We start from the raw sequence: 20314 nt of genomic DNA on the forward strand, positions 1-20314 counted from the left end.
GTATATATTAAAAGACGTTCCTAAGAACGTATATGTGTCATGTGTCACCATCCCTCATTCAATAACATTATATCCATGTATATTTCATATAGTACAAAAAAATTGTTGACGTGAAGATTTGAAACCTCAAGTATGAAAGAAAGAGATTCAATCATTACTCCACCTAGGGATGGTAATGAGCCGAGCCGAGCTCGAATAGTGGTAGGCGCGGCTCAAGCTTGAGTTTCGAAAATAGGCTCGGCTCGAGGCTCGTCGAGCCTCAAAAATGGAACTCGGCTCGGTTCGAGCTTGTTTGAGGCTCGGTTCAAGCTCGAGTTGGGCTCGAAGCTCATGCACGGATGAATGCTCGAAATCTCACAAATAAAAAAGTCATAGACTGATACATATTATAGGTGATATGAATCTCACATTTTCCCTATTTTGAAATATACATTTTTAGTGTTACTTTTTTTTACTAATGAATGATCATACTATTTTATATATATTTTTTTAAATAGAAAAAAGCAACTCGAGCCGCTTGCAAGGTTTTCGAGCCGAACTTAGCTTAGCTTGTGGCTCGTCTCATTAGGTCTCGAGCCGAACCCGAACTCGAGTCGAGCCTTAGCAAGCTGAGTCATGAGTCATGACCGAGCTTTCACCAAGCAGAACTCGAACAATTCACGGGCATGCTTAGCTCATTCCCAGCTCTACCTCCACCATACCATTATTGTTTTTTCAATCAAAATTAATAAAGATATATGAATGGAAAACTTTTAAAATTCATATAATGAGGGCCTGTTCTCCCCAGCTTATTTTCAGTTCAGTTCAATTCAGTTCAGTTTAGTTCAGTTCAGTTCAATTCAGATCAGTTCAGTTCAGCTCTTGACAATACTTTTACTCTCACATATCACTATTCAGTTTAGTTCAATTCAGTTCAATTCAGATCAATTCGGTTCAGTTCAGATCAGTTCAGCTCAGTTCAGATCAGTTGAGTTCAGTTCAGTCCAGCTGTTTTATGCCGAAGAGAACAGGCCCTGAATGAGATGACTTTTTAAAATGAGTATGAAATGACTTAATTAACTACTATTAAATTATAGCATAGAGAAAATTCGAGACATCATCCGGCCGGATCTAAATACTAATTAGTAATGATAATGTAACATCAATTAACAAACAATCCATCCCTTTGCAGTTGTCTAAGGTGATTATTTCTCAAGAGGAATACAAGGAAAAGCTCGTGATGACCCATCTAATTCAATCAAACGTTTGTAAAATCCCAAAAGAAAATGCTGAAAGAAGATTCCAGTCAACAAAGTTCAAATGTTTTCGTTTAGGAAATCGAATCCTAGTAGCTTCATTTGTTTGTTGACGATTTCACATGTAATAGAAACTATCGCACTAATTACTAGGAGCAATCTAGTAGGCTTATTGTTTCGGAAAGAAACAAGCTAAGAAAAAAATGACAAAAGACACTGTTTCAGACAAATATGTGACCTTTCTAAATCTATGGCTCTAATATGCCTCTTTTTGATCAATTTGTATAATTTGCATGGAAATTTAATTACCACTGAACTGGAGATTCTCAAAGAATAGGAGAATTATAGCATGCATTCTTATATAGTGTTCAACTACAATCAACCTATCTTACACAAAAAACTTTTTATTTAACATATAGTGAATTTTGAGTTCTTGATATTTCTATGAATACACCAAAAAAAAACTTATATCATACATATATATATATATATGAGGTGCAAAAACAATAGAAATCTGAACTTATCTATAAATTGGAAAGTATAAAAAAAATAGAAACCAGTAGAAGATATGGAAAATATATTTTTCCTCAATTACAACTTATCGATCGAAGGCTCGATGTAGGCTCAGTTGAGCCCTTGATTGAACTCTAGCTAGCAAGAGTACCTACGACACCCAAGCTCGGTCAAGCCCTCTGTCGAGCTTTGGTCGTGATTGCAGCGACAAATAGGGTTTTGTCGAGCCCTTGGGTGAGCCTATGACATCTCCAAGACGACTTTCACCTGCTATCCCGACTAATCTTTATTGGTTGATGAATAAACAGAAAAATCTGACATAAAGTAAACCACTACCATAAATTTTATCAACATTTACCTATTAAATGTCACTTTTTATGAACTACCTATTAAGTGTCTTATTTTTTTTAAAAAAAAACTAGACCTAAATATTTGTCAACAACTACCATTTGCCTTTTCCTAACAAAAAACATTTACTAAATTTAATCACAACAAACATTAAACAAAAAAAAGTTTTTGACAAAACATTAAAAGTATTTCATAAAAATAAGCAAAAAAAAAATCATATTTCACAAAAAGATTGATATAATAAAGTAGTTCTTCACATTAGTTTTGTCATAAATTAATCAAAATTCTTTCAGAGTAATGAGGAATCAAAATAAACGTATAAACAAGATGTCTATGCAAATTACAGATAAAATTTAATTGATTTAGTGGGTAATTTATTCACTATTAATAAATTTTATTATAAGGTGAAATCTAATTCAATATTAACAATTTCTTTTTTTAACGATGTATTAAGAGTGGGTTATTTACACGGTTGATAAATATAGTTATATCCGCAAATCATATATAAGTAATTATTTATTATGCCTTTACGTAAAATGAAAGGAGGTCAGAAATCATGCAAGTTTCAATATATGTCAGGAAGAATTTTGGAACTTTAACGAATTGTGGCTCCTCCATCACGAGCTTTGAGCTCGAATAACAAGGGAGAACATATAAAAGACAAGAACATCAAATCTCTCAAAATAACATTTTTTATTATAATCTTAGAAATATAGATTAGTTTATTGTTAATTCATAGTTAAGATTCCCAAACTCTTACAATTGGCAATTATTTAAAAACAGTAACTGCCTTAAGTTTCATTAGCACTAGAATGACCACTATGCAGTTTGGGCATTGCATGTGAAATAGACAAAATTATTATGATTTGCAAATATTTTAAGTGGTGCATGTAGTTGATAACATGTATAAGTGCATTGATATTGTTGAAGGTAGAATATATAATTATCAATGAGGAAATAACAATGAAGATTCTAACAAACATTTCCTTGCATGATCCTACCTTGGTGTACAAAGTCATTTAAGGTATAATCAGCACTTCAGTAGTATTATAATCTTTAAAATGATATATATTGTGCAATCTGCAGGTTATGGTAGTCAAGACTTTGTTGGCAATTATGAAATAGTATGAAGTATTTGCTCCGTTTCATATTATGTGTAACGCTTTTGAAGGAATAAACTAGTTTTTTGGCCCGGGCGATGCCTCGGGTCAGTTACAATAAATAAATATATTATTATTTTTTATTTCATAATTTATTTTGCTAACTTTTGTATTTTTTGTCCATTAAGAAATTGAAATATAAACGTCACGACGTGATAAGTAAAATTTTTTTGAAAGCTTTGAGTTTGAAAACAATGCCTTAAAAGGAATTGTAATAAGAGATTATGACATTAATATTCTTTTGTAAGTTACATAATATGAGTGTTGAAGATGTACTCCCTCCGTTGTTTTTAATTGCTACATTTTTCTTAAATGATTATTTCTTTTTAATTGCTACATTTCCTTATTTACTTGGCCCACCATAAAGTAATACTTTTATATTTGTTCTTCTCTTTTTCAACCCAAAAATACTATTCTTTCACTTTTTCTCATTATTTTACATTAAATGGATCAAAAAGTATACTCCAAGAAGCTTGAAAATGACATTGCATAATTTGTTGTACATACAACAATGTAGGAATAAAAAAAAAAGAAAAAGGAAGGAGTATAACTTGTTAAGTCTTTTGTTAACTACAATTATTACAAGACCTTATCATATTTTATTTGAAACATTAAACAATAAAGTCATAGTGTATTGATGGTTAAGCTCTTACATTTCATTTCAAAGGTCACGTGTTCGATACCTTGCACCCTCATATTTTTTTTAAAAATGAGGAGTACATGAACATAAAGCATTTGCGTTAAAAATTTGAGGAGAGTGCCACGTGGCACGCATAACCTTTCTTTCGCACGCCTTTTAATATATTTGTATAGATTTCTAGGTAAATTTTCGAAAAAGAGTTATAGTAATTAAGAGAGATAGAAATAAATGATATCTTCCTAAGGAAGAGAAACCTTTGTTGTACATAATTCAAAACGAATGAAGTATATATGTAATACATAATACGTAATACTACATAATTTTGATCATATATTAACTTATTTTTTTTCTTGTTTATGATTTTTTTTTTGCGATAAAGTGTAGTGTATGAGTACCTTGTTGGAAAAATTTCTATACATTGGGATCGAGAAACTTCGTATGCTTTTATTAACTGTCTTCTTGTTAAGTTCAATTGGAAGGACTCACGCAAGGTTTTTTTTCCATCATTACGTACACTCAATTTCACATGTCGATTGAGTATGGCGACTCATTTGAAATTATAAAATGGAGATATGTAAAAGAAAAAATGGCTTACTTTTATTTGGATTTTGCTTTTGGCAATTAGTTGTGTAGCTAACAATATTTGTATGTTTTCTCATTTTCTTCTTTTCATAAGACACATAACACACTAGCCCCTATTCTCCTCAATTAATTTTACTAAGTTTCAGGAAAAATAAGTTCACTTTAGTGAAAATAAGTTTCTCCAAATGACTTGAGTTAATTTAGTAACAATAAATTTAGTTCAGTAAAAAAAAATCAGTTTTAATCTTCTATAAATTGTTTACAGAATTCAATAAAAACTCGTTCAAATTAAGTTCAATTCAGTAAAAGTTAGTTCAATTAGTAGAAGCAGTCTCTCTTCGTCCAGTCTTTCTATTCTTGTCAATCTTGGAAGTCGTGTAAGTAAGGCTATGTTTAGTTCACCTTATTTTTGCTTATTTCAGATCAGATCAGATCAGAAAAAATAAGTTCAGATAAGTTCAAATCAGATTCATACTTATATATAAAAACACATTATTACTATTAATACTATTATTTACTAGTACATTTGTTCAAAAGGATTATTATTGTTGTTGTATATTGGTAATTATTATTAATCTCATTATTATCATTATAAATGTCATTTTTATCATTATTTTAAATTATTTTGTTGTTATTAACTAATAGAAAATTAAAAACCACGTGTTAAGAACATAAGATTGACGCAAAAATAGGAAATGTATATAATATGATAGCTCAAATTCATGACAACGAAACTACTAAGTTCGGATTACATTTCAAAATAAGCTAAGTGCGAGATACAAATTATAAATTTTGATCCGGTATACCTCTTCCTACCGAATTCCAAATCTCTTTAGCTATTTGAAGTTGCACCCTATTCATTTATTTTTTGCACAAGTCATTGAATATATCATAATCTGCTCTACTTAGTGTAAGATTTACGATCCTTGAAATCGGTATATCCAACACATACAATCGGATGAAATTTTGGAGTTTGAATGCAGAAAGTATATCCAACTCCTACAACAAGAGGGAGTACCAAACAAGTTCGTGAGTGGTGATGCCACAAGTGCATAATTAGTTGCCAAATTGAAATTATAAAATTGAGAAAATAACAAAAGAAGAAAGTCAATCTCATCCCTAAACCCAAAGATCCCTTTTTCCCGCTTCACCACCACTATTTGCCTCACTTTCTTCTTCTTTCCCCACTTTCTCTCTCCTCTTTTCGCCGGAAAACCGCCGCAATCGCCACACAACACCGCGCAACGCACTTCATTGTTGCGATTTGTATGTTTTACCGTCGAAAGGTAAGGATGTTTCTGTTTCTGAGAAATTTACTTGCACAAATTCAAGAAATTGTTAATCGTTGTCAATCAATTAGTTCCGAATTACTCTTTAAGACAATGTATCTTGAATTTCGGATTATTTTTCTGAATTTTGCCATTTTAATCGTCTAATTTTGCCATTTTTTTCGGATTCATGGAACGACCTGAATCTCGAAATTGACAAAATTTTGAAATTTAGCTTCAGAATTGGGCAATACGTTTACGTAGTTATCGGTAGATAGAATTAGGAGATATAGATTATCTATTATACAACTAGGAGTCTATTCCCAAATCGTGTAGTATAAATACGTGATTGATTAATGAGAAAAGGTGTGACGAATATTGAGATTGGTATTAGTTGTCAGAGATAACTATAGAATTTGGAGGTATAGATTATCTATTATATAACTAGGAGTCTATTCCAAATCGTGTAGTATAAATACGTGATTGATCAATGAGAAAAGGTGTGACGAATATTGAGATTGGTATTAGTTGTCAGAGATAAACTTAACAAAATTGAACTTCCTCTTATTGGCTCATGTATATGTGTAGGTTTGTTTCTTTGAACCAGAAATGTTGGATGCATGAGAAACACTGGTGATTCGTGGCGATAATTATTGTTTCAATGGCAGACAGGAGCTCTTTTTCAATGGGGATGTACTGTTGGAATTCTTTGTTTTATTTGCTTTGTTTAACAACCATCCTCTTCCTGCTATCTTCCTTCTTTGTACTGCGGTTATCAGGCCGTCCAAATTTTGTATTTCAGTCTAGTACAAATACTAACACCATATCCGATAATCTCAATGCTGGTAGAGGATCTGCAGAATTATGTGAAAAGGTTATAGCAGAGCGTGGTGTGAGTAAACGAGTTCTGAAGGTCTTCATGTATGATTTGCCACCTGAGTTTCATTTTGGACTTTTGGATTGGAAACCTGAGGGATCTAGTGTTTGGCCAGATATTCGAACACATGTCCCAACGTATCCTGGTGGATTGAATCTGCAACACAGTATAGAGTATTGGCTTACACTTGATCTCCTCTTTTCGGAATATTCAGGCTCTTCAAATTCCCGTATTGCAATGAGAGTACGGAACTCTAGTGATGCAGATGTGATATTTGTCCCCTTCTTCTCATCTTTATCCTATAATCGGTTTTCAAGGCTAAGGAAACAGGAAAGGAGCAGTTTTGACAAGCTTACACAAGATAAGTTGGTCCAGTATATAGAAGCTCAGGATGAATGGAAAAGGTCGGGGGGTGTGGATCACATTATTATCGCTCACCATCCAAATAGTCTATTATATGCGAGGAACCAACTTTGGCCTGCAATGTTCATACTCTCAGATTTTGGGAGGTATCCTCCAAATATAGCTAATGTTCAGAAAGATATCATAGCTCCTTACCGGCATGTTATCAAGTCATTCCCTAATGATACATCAACTTATGATAGTCGTCCAATCTTACTGTTCTTCCAAGGTGCCATTTACAGAAAAGATGTAAGTTTCCTTCAACGTTTGATTTATTTTTCAAATGTTGACCTTTTTTATTTCTAAGAATTCTAACCCTCCACCTGTAAAACAGTAGCCAAGATTCAAACACATGCACTCTGCTACACCCTTAATAGACTATTATTAACTGAGATAGTCGTTTGATTGTAGCTTTTGAGAATTGAATACGGCATACAAATTTGATGATTTGAGCTAGTAAGATGCGATCTAACTTATGTTAGTCATGTCTTTGTATAGGGTAAAGGTTTTAGGTTTTGCCCTTGTAAGAATGCCAACGACTTACCTTTTGGGGTGAGGTGAATGTATTTAAGTCATTGCTGCCAAACTAAATCAAGAAATGAGAACAAACATGCATGGTTGCTCATTGGTGACTCAGTTGACCTCTGTGAAGTAATGATTGTGCAAGAAAGTGATATTAAGCTATTTCAATAACCTCAACTCAACTATCACCTGTGTTATGGGGATTCTCAACTCTTGAGTTGTTACCATCTTCTTCTGGTGATTGATGACAGTATTCTTTAGATTGTTATTTGACATTACGTGATTGCTGTTTTTCCAAGTACTTTGTGGACTTTGGATATGTTAGCTAGAGGAAACTAAGGTTTAAAGTTCTTTTTGAGTCTTGTGTTTGAAATGCAAATTGCCTAAACATAGTTATTTAGGGTGTCTTGTGTGTTGCACTTGACAACTCTAGTGACTGAACTAATATTTTGCAGAACCTTTTAATGTGACTTGCCCTATATGTGCTTAACGTTAATTATCTTGAGATGAAGGTATTTTTAGAAAGGAGAATGTGACAGATGCTTCACAACTCACAAGTAATATGGATCATTCTATAAAAAAAATTCTGTAAAGAATTGAAGTTGTTGCCTGAAGGTTTTTATAGTTTAATTTATCTTGCTTTGGTTGATGCTAATTATTAAAGATGTTGGTGAAATTAATAGAAATATTGATACTTGAAACAAAGTATGCTTTCCTATTCCAATCTTTTTATAAACATTAAGATAATCTTCCCAATATATATGTCTTGGCATTAACTATTTTCTGTAGCAATCGGTATTTCCCTGTTATAAAGCTATTGCAACTGTTGCATCCTTTTTTCTTACTCGAGTAGGTGGCTAGTTGAAGTGTTGAAATAGTCTAATTATATTCTATATGATATCACATGTGGGTATTTTTTTTTTTCCAGGGTGGTGTTATCAGGCAAGAATTATTCTATCTATTGAAAGATGAAAAGGATGTGCATTTTACATTTGGAAGTATCCAACGCGGTGGTGTCAATAATGCTACACAAGGAATGCACTCGTCTAAATTCTGCCTCAACATAGCAGGTGACACACCATCATCCAATCGCCTATTTGATGCGATTGCCAGCCACTGTGTCCCCGTCATTATAAGTGATGAAATCGAGCTTCCCTATGAAGACATAATTGATTACTCAGAGTTCTGCATCTTTGTTCGTAATTCTGATGCAACGAGAGAGAAGTTTCTTATGAATCTAATAAGGGGTATTAGCAAGGAAGAATGGACTCGCATGTGGAGGAAACTGCAAGAAGTTGAGAAGTACTTTGAGTTCAGGTATCCATCAAGTGATTATGATGCTGTCCAGATGATATGGAAGTCCATTGCACATAAGGTGCCTGCAGTGAAATTGAAATTGAACCGACATAGGCGGTATTTTCGTACCACCAATGTCAGTGCTAGTAGGGAACCTCCAGCTTTCGCAGTGCCTCATAGTTTTTGGTAGATTTGATATCATCTTTGGAGGCTTGCATACTTAAGGCCTGCCAAAAGTTGCCTAACCTATGTGAGAAACTTACACTCATAGAAATTTTGGGACATTAACTGTGATCATGTCATCTCAAGACAGGAGGAGAGTTTAGTTTTGGCCCGAGGTTGTAGAGCATCATTTTTCACCTTCTGCAGCCAGTTGGGCGTTTTCGACGAACGATTGTGCATAGCTTTTTTTTTCTTTTTCGCCCTTTTCCCACGGCATCAACCATCATTTGAAACTATTTTGAACAGCCTAAATAGGAACCACTACTGAAGTTGGACTGTTCAAATTGAATTGCTAGGATTTTGGTGGTAAAGGAACATATGAAATATGATTGATTCATTTATTCATTCAGTTCTCCATTGTTGTATTAAATCTTTTTCTCTGTATAAGTTCACTGCAAGTCTGCTCCCATAAAAAGGAGGAACGGCCAACAAAAAATCACCACCTCCGCCACCATGCAACATGCACTGTTACCTCAACACAACCACACCTCCGTCACCTCAACCGCTTTGCCACTACCTCCATCACCTCAACCGCTTTGCCACTACCTCCATCACATTCCACAACAACATTGCCAACGTCGACATAGTATAATGAAATACAAAGTCAGTTCTAAGAAATCTTTCCTTTAATAAGAAAGGGCATCAAAGGATTAAATTTTTGCCCCCACCTAGGTAGTGGTGGAAGAAAATTCTGCAAGTACTGGGAGTTGGGGGGTGGCAGAATTTTGATTTGTTGCTCAATTAAATCTAGATTTTAAGACTGCTCAAATTACTTTATCCGTTAATAACTACAACCAAGTTGAGTGACGGAACCAAAGGAGGGGGCTAGAGAGAAGAAAAAGAATATCATACATGTAATAGAGAGAATATACATAGAGAAGTTATTGCTAAAATAAGAAATGTTACATTTATTTTGAATCATATCATAAAGGAAAGAGTTGTAATTATTTTAAAGAGTTGCAAACTTGCAATTATATTGAAGTATATGTACTTTATCATCATCAATTACTCTAACTCAACTCAATTCTTAAGTCGAGTTTTCAAGTTTCAAGCCTTCATTTAAGTTTTTGTAAACGCATGCAAGACAACGTTAACGTGACTAAGGCTATGTTCAGTTCACCTTATTTTTGCTTATTTCAGATCTAATCAAATCAGATCAGATCAGAAAAAATAAGTTCAGATCAGATCAGATCAGATCTGTCAGTTTTAAAAACTCATTTTTACTATTAAATATCTTTCATTACATATTAGTAAAAATTATAATAATTGAATATTAATAAAAGTACTCATTGAGACGAATCAAACAAGACCCCACATGACTATATTTTTTCTTATATATTGAGAGAAATCTAAAAGATAAGATCTTGTAATCAGATCAGTTCAGAAAAAATAAGTTCAGATCAGATCAGAAAAAATAAGTTCAGATCAGATCAGATAAGTTCAGATCAGAAAATTTCAGGTAAACTAAACATAGCCTAAGTAGTCATATTATAGAGATAGAGATTTTGTTATTTTATAACATCCACAATAATTTCCTAGAAAACATGTTGGATAACTTGAAAGTTACTCTAATTTGTAGGAACCGTCTCCTATACTCTAGGAAGGAAACAGAAGTGAGAAAAAAGCCAAAAAGAAGAAAAGAAGCAAAATCAGAAACAAATTCTACACTACACTTTCAGATACATTTTTTTTTTTTTTTTTCATTTTATCTTTCTCTCATCACATAGTGGATTATAATTGATTATTGTTATACGCGAAAATTGGCGGTTTAGTTCTCATTAACACACTTTCCACAAATTTCAAGTTAAATTACGAGAGACAGTTTGTTGAATTTTCACTCTTCCTTTTTTTCTCCACATCTTCAAGAATTTATTCCTTTTTTACGCAACAATTTTCATTACAACAAAAGAAGATAAAAAAAAGGCTTCAATTTTAACAATTTTCTTAATCTGGGTTCTCTTTAAAAATTTCCATTTTATGATCCTAGATACAAGTATACAACTTAATTTTTCTATGTAATTTTTGGGTTTTTTTTTTCTCAAGCACTTAAAAATTCTACCTTTTTTTTTTTTTTTGATCTGGGTCTTAAAAAAATTCAATCAGATCCTTAAAAAAACAAGATGATGGCAAAGAAAATGACAGAGGTTTTTGTGATTTTTAGTTTGTTAATGATGATGATTAGCTTGTGTTTAGGAAGATTTGTGGTGGAAAAAAACAGCTTGAAAGTGACTTCTCCAAGTTCATTAAGAGGTGTTTATGAATGTGCAATTGGGAATTTTGGGGTTCCACAATATGGAGGTGCAATGGGTGGAATTGTGGCTTTTCCAAAATCTAATCAAAAGGGTTGTAAACCATTTTCTGATGATGACATTTCCTTTAAACCAAAGCCTGGAGGTTTGCCTGTTTTTCTCCTTGTTGAACGTGGAGGTTAGTCTTAATCAAGCACTAATTTTGTCTTTTGTTTTGTGAAGATTTCTTGTTTTTCTTGTTTTGTTTGATTGTTTTGGTTTGCATGTGATTGAAATTTGGGTGTAGGATTACAATATGGTTTTCTTTTGGTTCATGTGATTATGTTTGTGGAGAAAGTTTCAGTTGCTCTGTATTTGTGTTTGTGTGTGGTTTTTTTAGTGTGGAGAGTGTGTTTCCTTGGATGATAAAGTCAGTTGCTTTCAGTTTGGTCTTTCATTATTACTTTCCTAAGTTGAATAATGAATCACACTAATAAATTAATCTTGTTTTATGTCATTATTGTAGGTTGATCAAGTAATTTTAGAGCTTGACCAACCCATGGCATGATTGGAACATTTAAAAAATTTAGTAGTGAAGGATAATTTAAATCTGCTATGTTTGCTCAATATCTTTTACAGCCCGTTTGGTAGGCAGTAATAGTAATGGAATCATATTTAATCAGCTATTAATGAACATTCAACACATTCTTTATTTGCACTTTGTATTGATAATAGGAAATGAGTTTGACTGAATATAGGATGCATTGATGGAATTGTCCTAGGTTATATGCATGTTGAATAAGACTATGACTTTGGTTGACCTAGCCCTCTGTTTATTTTGATCCTTTGTCTTTGTTTCGGATATTTACGCTTGTTGGTGCCTTGTTTGAAGTTGGATACTTAAGTGGGTACTTTGTGTTCTTGTATGTGGTTGAGTAAAACAAGCAATGTAGAACTAGTATTATATATTTCCGCATCATAATAATTGTAGGAAATGAGTTTGACAGAGTATAAAATAATGTGCAACATCTGTATCAGTGTCTACCATCATGATGGAAGATAAGAAATTATGGTTCTTCTTTTCCTAGTGTGTTTTGTCTCGTTTTTGGACTGCTTCTTAAGTTGTTTTTGACTTCTAAAATTTCCTGGTCTTTCCAGAATGTTTTTTCACCTTGAAGGCGTGGCATGCACAGAATGCTGGTGCTGCGGCTGTCCTTGTTGGAGATGATAGGATGGAACCTTTAATTACCATGGACACCCCTGAAGAAGGTGGTGCCGAGGATGATTATGTCCGGAATATCACTATTCCATCAGCACTTGTTAGCAAATCTTTTGGAGATAAGCTGAAGAAGTCTGTCTCAAAAGGTGATGTTGTGAAGATCTCCCTAGACTGGAGGGAAACAGTCCCACATCCTGATGATCGAGTTGAATATGAGTATTGGACTAATAGCAATGATGAATGTGGAGCAAAGTGTGATGCTCAGATTAATTTTGTGAAGAATTTCAAAGGAGCTGCTCAGATACTTGAAAAAGCTGGTTATACTCGATTCACACCTCGCTATATTACGTGGTATTGCCCTGAAGCTTTTATCTTAAGCAGGCAGTGCCTGTCGCAGTGCATCAACCATGGGCGGTATTGTGCTCCAGACCCTGAGCAAGATTTCAGTGTAGGTTATGATGGTAAGGATGTTGTGCTTCAGAACCTACGCCAAGCTTGCTTGTTTAAGGTGACTAAGGAAAATGGAAAACCCTGGATTTGGTGGGACTATGTTTCTGATTTTGCAATCCGCTGCCCTATGAAAGAGAAGAAGTACACAAAAGAGTGTGCAGAGCAAGTAATCAAATCTCTTGGTAAGTTACGGAATGTCAATCTTTGTATCTTACGGGACTCAATTTCTTGAGTTTTCGTTCTCATAATATGTTTTTGGTTTTGCATTTGTTGACTCATAATTTATGAATTGCCTCGAAATAGTCAGTAGATTACATCATTTTACCATGTTTAGCTCTTTAGTTTTTGACATCTCCAGAGTCCAGATAAACCTTGTTCAGTTGTGCCTTTTGGGGTCCATGATCAGTTTGATTGTTGTAAAGTGAAATTGGGAAGCTGGTATTGGATCACAATCTTTATTTGCCCCTTTCAGGAGTTGTATACTTGCATACTTAAAATACGGACTAAATATGGTTTGGAGGCAGGTCAAGTATGTTTAAATTGCTATTCATAGTGATATCTTTGCGCCTGCTTACCACAACATAAGGTTATCTTTTCCTCTTACAGTGCTTCACACAATATGATCTTAACCAAATTTCTTAAATGTAACAGGTTTTAAATATGAGCTCATATTGCTCTTTATATTGAAAATTTTAATTATGCAGCTCTGTTGCCGTTATCTGCAAAGAGATTATACTGAACTGAACATTGGGTTGGAATGGAGTCAATTTTCTAAGAATTATTGTAGTGTTGTACCTCATGTACTATAGAAATAACAAACTATAAAATTCAATTTACCTTTTCATTTGGGAAAATGAGGATTTCTCTTGAACCAAATTTGTTGTTGGCAGACTTTAAGAGTATTGCACTAACCTTTCTTCCCAATTTACAAACTAGAGGTGATTTCCCTGCTAATTTGAAGCCAATGCTTGAGTTGACTTGTAAACAGCTGGCCTGTGGGCATAAATTTATTAATGGTTAATTACATTGTTCCTGCTTTATTATGTTCATGTCTATCCTTCAGTCTTGCTATTGGATTAGATCTAGTTTTCTCTTCCCCTTCTCCTGGAATAATTTTGAATTCTTGTTTTATGTTCTATGTGCTTCACAGGTGTTGACGTCAAGAAAGTGAATGAATGTATTGGAGACCCTGAGGCTGATGTAGAAAATTCTGTCCTTAAGGCAGAACAGGAGGCACAGGTGCTTGAAAATAGACATTATCGTGATATCCTTTTGTCGTATTGAAGTGTGTGGTTTGTCTTGGTTCTGAGCTGTAAGTCATTGATTTTGTTTCAGATTGGTCATGGTGCTCGGGGAGATGTGACTATATTGCCAACCCTTGTTGTAAACAACAGACAGTATAGAGGTTTGAAGATGATCTTTGGTTTTTTTTACTGGCTGTATATAGTCTATCTACTCCATTTGAATTGATTGCGCTAGCATTTCGATATTTTAGGTAGATTGTCGAAGAACGCTGTTCTGAAGGCCATCTGTGCTGGTTTTGAAGAGACCACTGAACCTTCACTTTGTCTAACCCCAGGTCAGCATTCATTATCACTTATTCAAGTCACTGGATAATTTCATTTTCTTTTCCAATTAATATTGCTGGCCTTTCATGTATCCTTTTTTTGGTATGACAAGGTGCGTTTGATAGTATTTTGAACCAAATTTTGATAATTTCCTGTCCCAGGAAAAATCTTTTTTTTTCGGGGGGTGGGGGGTGGGGGGTGGGTGGTTCGTGTATTAGTCTGAGGGAGGACAATTAGATTGAAGGTAAAGGTATCTTTTATTTTCCTTATATTGGATTTGAACATGTTGACAGATGTAGAAACCAATGAATGCCTAGAGAACAATGGCGGGTGCTGGGAGGACAAGACTTCAAATCTTACGGCATGCAGGGTATGCATATCACAGCTTTACTTTACTGTCGCTGTTAGATGAGGATAGAGATATAAGAGAAGTCCTGTGCATTAAGATAATGATTTGAAAATTTTGTGTGATAAATCTCAATTGCTCAGGATACCTTTCGAGGCAGAGTCTGTGAATGCCCTACGGTGCAAGGTGTCAAGTTTGTTGGTGATGGCTATACTCACTGTGAAGGTAGTTACTGATTGACTTGTACTTTAGGCATATGCATTGTTATAACTCACGGCAGATCCTTGGGTTGTCCGTTGTTTTCTGTTATTGAGAATTTGAGATGCATGTCTTCGGGTACATGTGCCTGCTGTCATTAAGTTGCTGAAGTGTGAGGTGGTTGCCAATGGTGAAACTTGCAAAAGTAATGTTGAGGGAAAAAAGCTTGAGCCCATATCCTAAAAATCATAAGTGGAGCTTTAACCATACATTATTTTTTTCCCGCTTATACACTATATATTGAATAGGGTATTTATGTTGATGGATTGACAGGGAAAATCATGGAGGTATCTGTCTCCTCTTCAGCTTAGATTCTTCCCCCTTACTGTCCACTTACAAGTGCGATATTGCTGTAGATGTTGAATGCTGCCTTCAAACACAAGTAATAATAATGTTAAATGGAACACTAATAACTAATGGAAACAATTTTATTTTTCAGCATCTGGTCTTTTGCATTGTCATGTTAACAATGGAGGATGTTGGAAGGATACTCGTGGTGGCAGGACATATTCTGCCTGTGTGGTAAGTTCTTCAGACTTGTTGCATGAATAAATGCACAGGAAGAAGCATCAAAGGACTTCCTAAGTATAATGAGATTTACTTCTGCTTTATCTTTCTGATGTTAATCAATCCAATTTTATCATGTTCAGGACGAGCAGACACATGGATGTAAGTGCCCTCCTGGGTTCAAGGGTGATGGAATCCATTGTGAAGGTACTAGCTATTGTTTCACTTTCTTGCTTAAGTTATTTCTGCTTAGTGGACATAGTGCAATTATGCAATATACTTTTGCTCTTGCTAAGACTGGGCTTGGCTTGCATGAGTTCCAGGTGACTAAGACTAGGCTGTGCGTTTGAATATCTAATAGTAGTAGTACTTTCTTTTTAGCTGCAATGCTTCCCTTATATAGATGTTTTGCAATAGTTGCAGGGTAAATTTTCTGAAATTTTCTTATCTAAAGCCCATATAACTAAAACATTAAATAACCTAGCTTCAACTGACTCGCCTGTGAAATGGCAATTTAGTCTAAATTGGATTAGAGTCTGACTCAATTGGAAGTAAAAACTCTGATTCGATTCGAATAAAACAAAATCCAATTCGATGCTGACTTGAACTGAAGAAAAAAACCCAATTCGAATCCGTTAAATTGAAAATCCTATATAAATTTTGTAGGAAGCATAGCTCATGTAAGATTCGACTTATCCAACTGTAATATGTTTACAACTTGCAACTGCTACCTTATCAATTGAAATATGAAAATTACATGACAATAGGATGATCATGTATGGATTGTTATAAATCAAGTAAATATTGCATTTTAAAAAAAAAAATCTTACTCAAATTTGACCTAATGAGGAAAATAATCTAATCGGAACCCTATAAACAAATAATCTAAATCCGACCCAAAAAATATCTGAAGAGGTGAATCAAATATGAAGATTTTGAAAATTCCGATCCGATCCGACTAATCGTCATCCCTACCTACCTTTAATTAATTAACCACACCATTATATTGAACCTTTAACCCCCCCGCCCCGCCCCACACAAGTCATCCTCTCTCTTTCAACCACCACCTTTTTGCTCTCTTTCCTACCCACCTCTCCACACGGAGCTTAAATGATGGAGCACCAGCTTTAGTGCCTTCTGGTTTGCTTTCACTGTCACCTTAGCTTCCTTGATCTCCTTTATGTCGCTTGATCTTCGGCCGTGAATGTTCGTGTTTGCAACTGTTGGTAGCTAGGGTTTGCAGTGGGTTGCTACAGGACTGGTGGCTGTTTTTGTTTCTTTTTTCTTTTGGGTGGGGGGTGTTAGCGATCACTGTGACAGTGGGTGATGATTTAGTTGTGAGTCGTGACAGGGAAGTGGGGTGGTAGTAGTTCTGATTTTCTTGGTACTGAGTGAAGCAAAAAATCTTTGCTGGTCATCTTCCCTACAAGGCTACGAGAATTTATTGCTACTTATAACTGACTAAGTTTTGTTGTTTCTTCTTCATGCTATAAATAACAAAGATAACACCCGTCTTTATGTGCGTGAGTTGAATGTTATAGTGAGTTATCATCAAATCTCGGTTAGTTTGACAATTACACTGACTGCGACTAGTGTCATCTTGTGGTTGCGACCTTCAGGCTTCAAGAGACCCTCTTAGCGTGCCAAGTTGAGAGTTCGGTTTAGGTTGGAGATCAAATATACTACTTATTATATACTTAAATTATAAATACCTTATGTGTTCTCGGTGTAGTCTCTTACCCTGAACCTTTCTCAATACACTAATATCAACATCAAATTATCAGCATTACTCCAATTGTCCAATCCCCTTGAAAGCCTATCATGGTTCACCTACTAGTCGAGGGTTAGGGTTTGTATGTAGCCTTACTTTAGTGATAGCAGAATGTTGTTTCCATTAGACCCTTGATTGAATACTGAATGACTGCTTGGTTGTTAAATTTTTGGCTTCATCCAAATTTAATATCTGTCTTACTTTTGTGTCTGATCATTATCCAGATATCGATGAGTGCAAAGAGAAATTAGCCTGCCAATGTCCAGAATGCAGCTGTAAGAACACTTGGGGAAGCTATGACTGTAGCTGTAGCAACGGTTTGTTGTACATGCAAGAACATGATACATGCATAAGTGAGTCATCTCTGAGCTTCTCTGCATTACTTGGGTGTTTTTTTTCTCTCTCTTTCTGCTCCTAGTCCCAAGGGTTTTGCATGAGGGAGGTGATTGACATATCATAATGAAGCATGAACATATCAACATATTTTAGTTAATCTACCTAAAATTAGTCTCTCATTTCTGAACAACGGCATTGTTGAAAGACTTGGGTACTACCGTACAAGAGAACATATTGTACATTGACTAGTAATAGAAGACATCCGAAAGTATAAATGAACTATCTTGGAATGAACTAATATATGATGTATAAACACACTACATTCTGTTCTCAGTTATTCCTTGTTAAAATATATGATACATCTGTCTGCTGCCTAATCTGTTCAGGTTTGCTACTCATCAATCATTGTGTTCTTCATATGTATTCAAAATGCTACTAGTGGCTTCTTATTCCCATTAGTCTAACATGGTGGAGAGCGTAATTAACTTCCGCTGCACAGAAATTGGATTGACAAGATGTACCCCCTTTGTCCCTAAAAATCAGACAAAATTTCTATTGCCATCTATCCTAGACGGATAGGAAAGCTTTTAACTTTAGTAAGTTAAACAATGAACTTTCCCATATTATCCATAAATAACAAGCAGTAAAAGATTGTTATGCCATATTATTTAGTGTCTACAATGGTTTTCTTAAAAAAGAACATTTTATTCATCTTTCATTCTCAGCCATCTATTTGAAATAGTCTGAGACATTAATTGTCGCTCTTGGGGAAAACTAAATGTCCAAATGCAAGGGTCGGGATCAAAACACCGTGGTTACTGTTTAAGAAGACTGTTATAAAAGTTTTAGTAACTTAGGGATGGAGGGAGTATTAGTTGCATTGACCGTATACAAAAATATTGGCTGCTTTATCTTCCTGAACTTATCGTATCTGAACGTATTATAACTTGTTGAAGCTTATTTATAAGATGTTCGAGCTATTTGAAAGTTTATCATAACTTATTAGACCTGAAAATTATCTTTGTAAGGTGAAGAGAACGTGCACTTAAAAGTCTTGACAACTCTGAAATCTTGGATTCTGGATTCACTTTCTTGAAACCCTTATTTCTTTTTGTATCAACTCTGTAAATGCAGGTAATGGTGGTGGTGGGGTTGGCTGGGCCTCTGCTTTCATGATTATTCTGGTTTTGGGAGCAGTTGGAACGGGTGGATATGCATTTTACAAGTACAGGATTCGAAGATACATGGATTCAGAGATACGTGCTATCATGGCTCAGTATATGCCCCTCGATAATCAAGTCGAGATTACCACTCATATTCTTGGGGAAGAGAACTGAATATCATGACTTATGAGAGTAACATATTGAAGATTTCGACCCATATGGCAATAAGGTGGCCTAAACAAAAAGTTTGGTAACCTCACCCTCAGCACGTAATTACTCATCTCTTGAGTTGGGCAAATAAGGGTTTTCACTAGACCTGTTTATCTTGGTTTCTTTCATACTAGGCTTGTTTATCTGTCCATAAAAGGCGACAAATTTTTCGGCATATCAGTCTTTGATCTGAGTTTGTAGAATGTAGTTGACTGATAAGTTCTTCAGTCACAAATAAAATCGCTTGTATATATAGAAGCATGAATAACAGAATAAGAGATGGAGTTTTGCTTTCCATCTATTTAAGATTCTGATTACATGTCTCTGAGTACCACTAATCCCTTGACTATAATTTGTGGGGTCCTAATTCCGAAATGCATAAATTTGTGAATACCAACATTCTTTGGAACAGCGTTACAATATTGGATCTTATCTCTTACAAGTCTCGATTGTAACATCTTTCAAATGGATGATCAATGGGATTTCTAAAATGAATATTACCCGCTTGTAAATTTTTTATCTATTAAATGACACCCCAGTATAAATTTTTACATATTAAATATAATCAATGGGAACAGAACTCTCGTGTGGAACAGAAAGGTAAAAGTGTGTGTGATTTTGATTTTCAGTACGAATACGAACCGTGAAAGCGTGGCCTTGTGATCTTTTAGACCTTCGAAATTTGAAGCTAGAGGTGTCAGAAAAGTTACCAAAGGGATAACTGGCTTGTGGCAGCCAAACGTTCATAGCGACGTGGCTTTTTGATCCTTCAATGTCGGCTCTTCCTATCGTTGTGAAGCAGAATTCAAGTGTTGGATTGTTCACCCACCAATAGGGAACGTGAGCTCGGTTTAGACCGTCCTGAGACATGTTGTTTTTTACCCTACTGATGACGGTGATGGTAATTCAACCTAGTACTAGAGGAACGTTGATTCGCATAATTGGGACTCGTGCTTGGTTGAAAAGCCAGTGGCGCAAAGCTACCATGCGCTGGATTATGACACAACACCTCTAAGTCAGAATATGGGACAGAATCGATGCATGCGCCCGCCGCTTGATTGTCGTCCTACATAAGGGGCTTCACCCCCCCAAGGGCACGTGTCGTAGGCTAAGCAAGTGCGGCAGATGTGCCGTGAGGGACGCCTTGAAATACAATTCCTACCGAGCGGCTGGTTGAATACTTTGCAGACGAC

At 35.0% G+C, this 20314-nt stretch overlaps 2 protein-coding genes across 2 annotated transcripts; both read left to right on the forward strand.

Moving 5' to 3' along the window:
• The first annotated feature begins 5514 nt into the window (after nucleotides 1–5514).
• On the forward strand, nucleotides 5515–9410 carry LOC104898148 (probable arabinosyltransferase ARAD1). The gene is made up of 3 exons (XM_010685176.4): nucleotides 5515–5764; nucleotides 6335–7274; nucleotides 8476–9410. Exons 2-3 carry the CDS (start codon nucleotides 6408–6410, stop codon nucleotides 9031–9033), a joined length of 1425 nt encoding a protein of 474 aa, XP_010683478.2. The 5' UTR covers nucleotides 5515–5764; nucleotides 6335–6407; the 3' UTR covers nucleotides 9034–9410.
• A 1294-nt stretch (nucleotides 9411–10704) lies between these two features.
• On the forward strand, nucleotides 10705–19440 carry LOC104898149 (vacuolar-sorting receptor 1). The gene is made up of 11 exons (XM_010685178.4): nucleotides 10705–11492; nucleotides 12452–13144; nucleotides 14113–14201; nucleotides 14298–14367; nucleotides 14458–14541; nucleotides 14824–14900; nucleotides 15020–15101; nucleotides 15574–15656; nucleotides 15785–15848; nucleotides 17637–17765; nucleotides 18883–19440. Exons 1-11 carry the CDS (start codon nucleotides 11186–11188, stop codon nucleotides 19083–19085), a joined length of 1881 nt encoding a protein of 626 aa, XP_010683480.2. The 5' UTR covers nucleotides 10705–11185; the 3' UTR covers nucleotides 19086–19440.
• Nucleotides 19441–20314: the final 874 nt, after the last annotated feature.

Source organism: Beta vulgaris, chromosome 7 (genome assembly GCF_026745355.1).
Source record: "Beta vulgaris subsp. vulgaris cultivar EL10 chromosome 7, EL10.2, whole genome shotgun sequence".
NCBI classification, from domain to species: domain Eukaryota; kingdom Viridiplantae; phylum Streptophyta; class Magnoliopsida; order Caryophyllales; family Amaranthaceae; genus Beta; species Beta vulgaris.

Bases quoted from the DNA above. Each gene is read 5' to 3' on its own strand.
- LOC104898149 (XM_010685178.4), top strand. From the start codon at position 11,186: ATGATGGCAAAGAAAATGACAGAGGTTTTTGTGATTTTTAGTTTGTTA. The intron at 15,102-15,573 runs GTAGTTACTGAT...TTTATTTTTCAG, and splicing joins TGGCTATACTCACTGTGAAG to CATCTGGTCTTTTGCATTGT. The intron at 15,657-15,784 runs GTAAGTTCTTCA...TATCATGTTCAG, and splicing joins GGACATATTCTGCCTGTGTG to GACGAGCAGACACATGGATG.
- LOC104898148 (XM_010685176.4), top strand. From the start codon at position 6,408: ATGGCAGACAGGAGCTCTTTTTCAATGGGGATGTACTGTTGGAATTCT. The intron at 7,275-8,475 runs GTAAGTTTCCTT...TTTTTTTTCCAG, and splicing joins GTGCCATTTACAGAAAAGAT to GGTGGTGTTATCAGGCAAGA.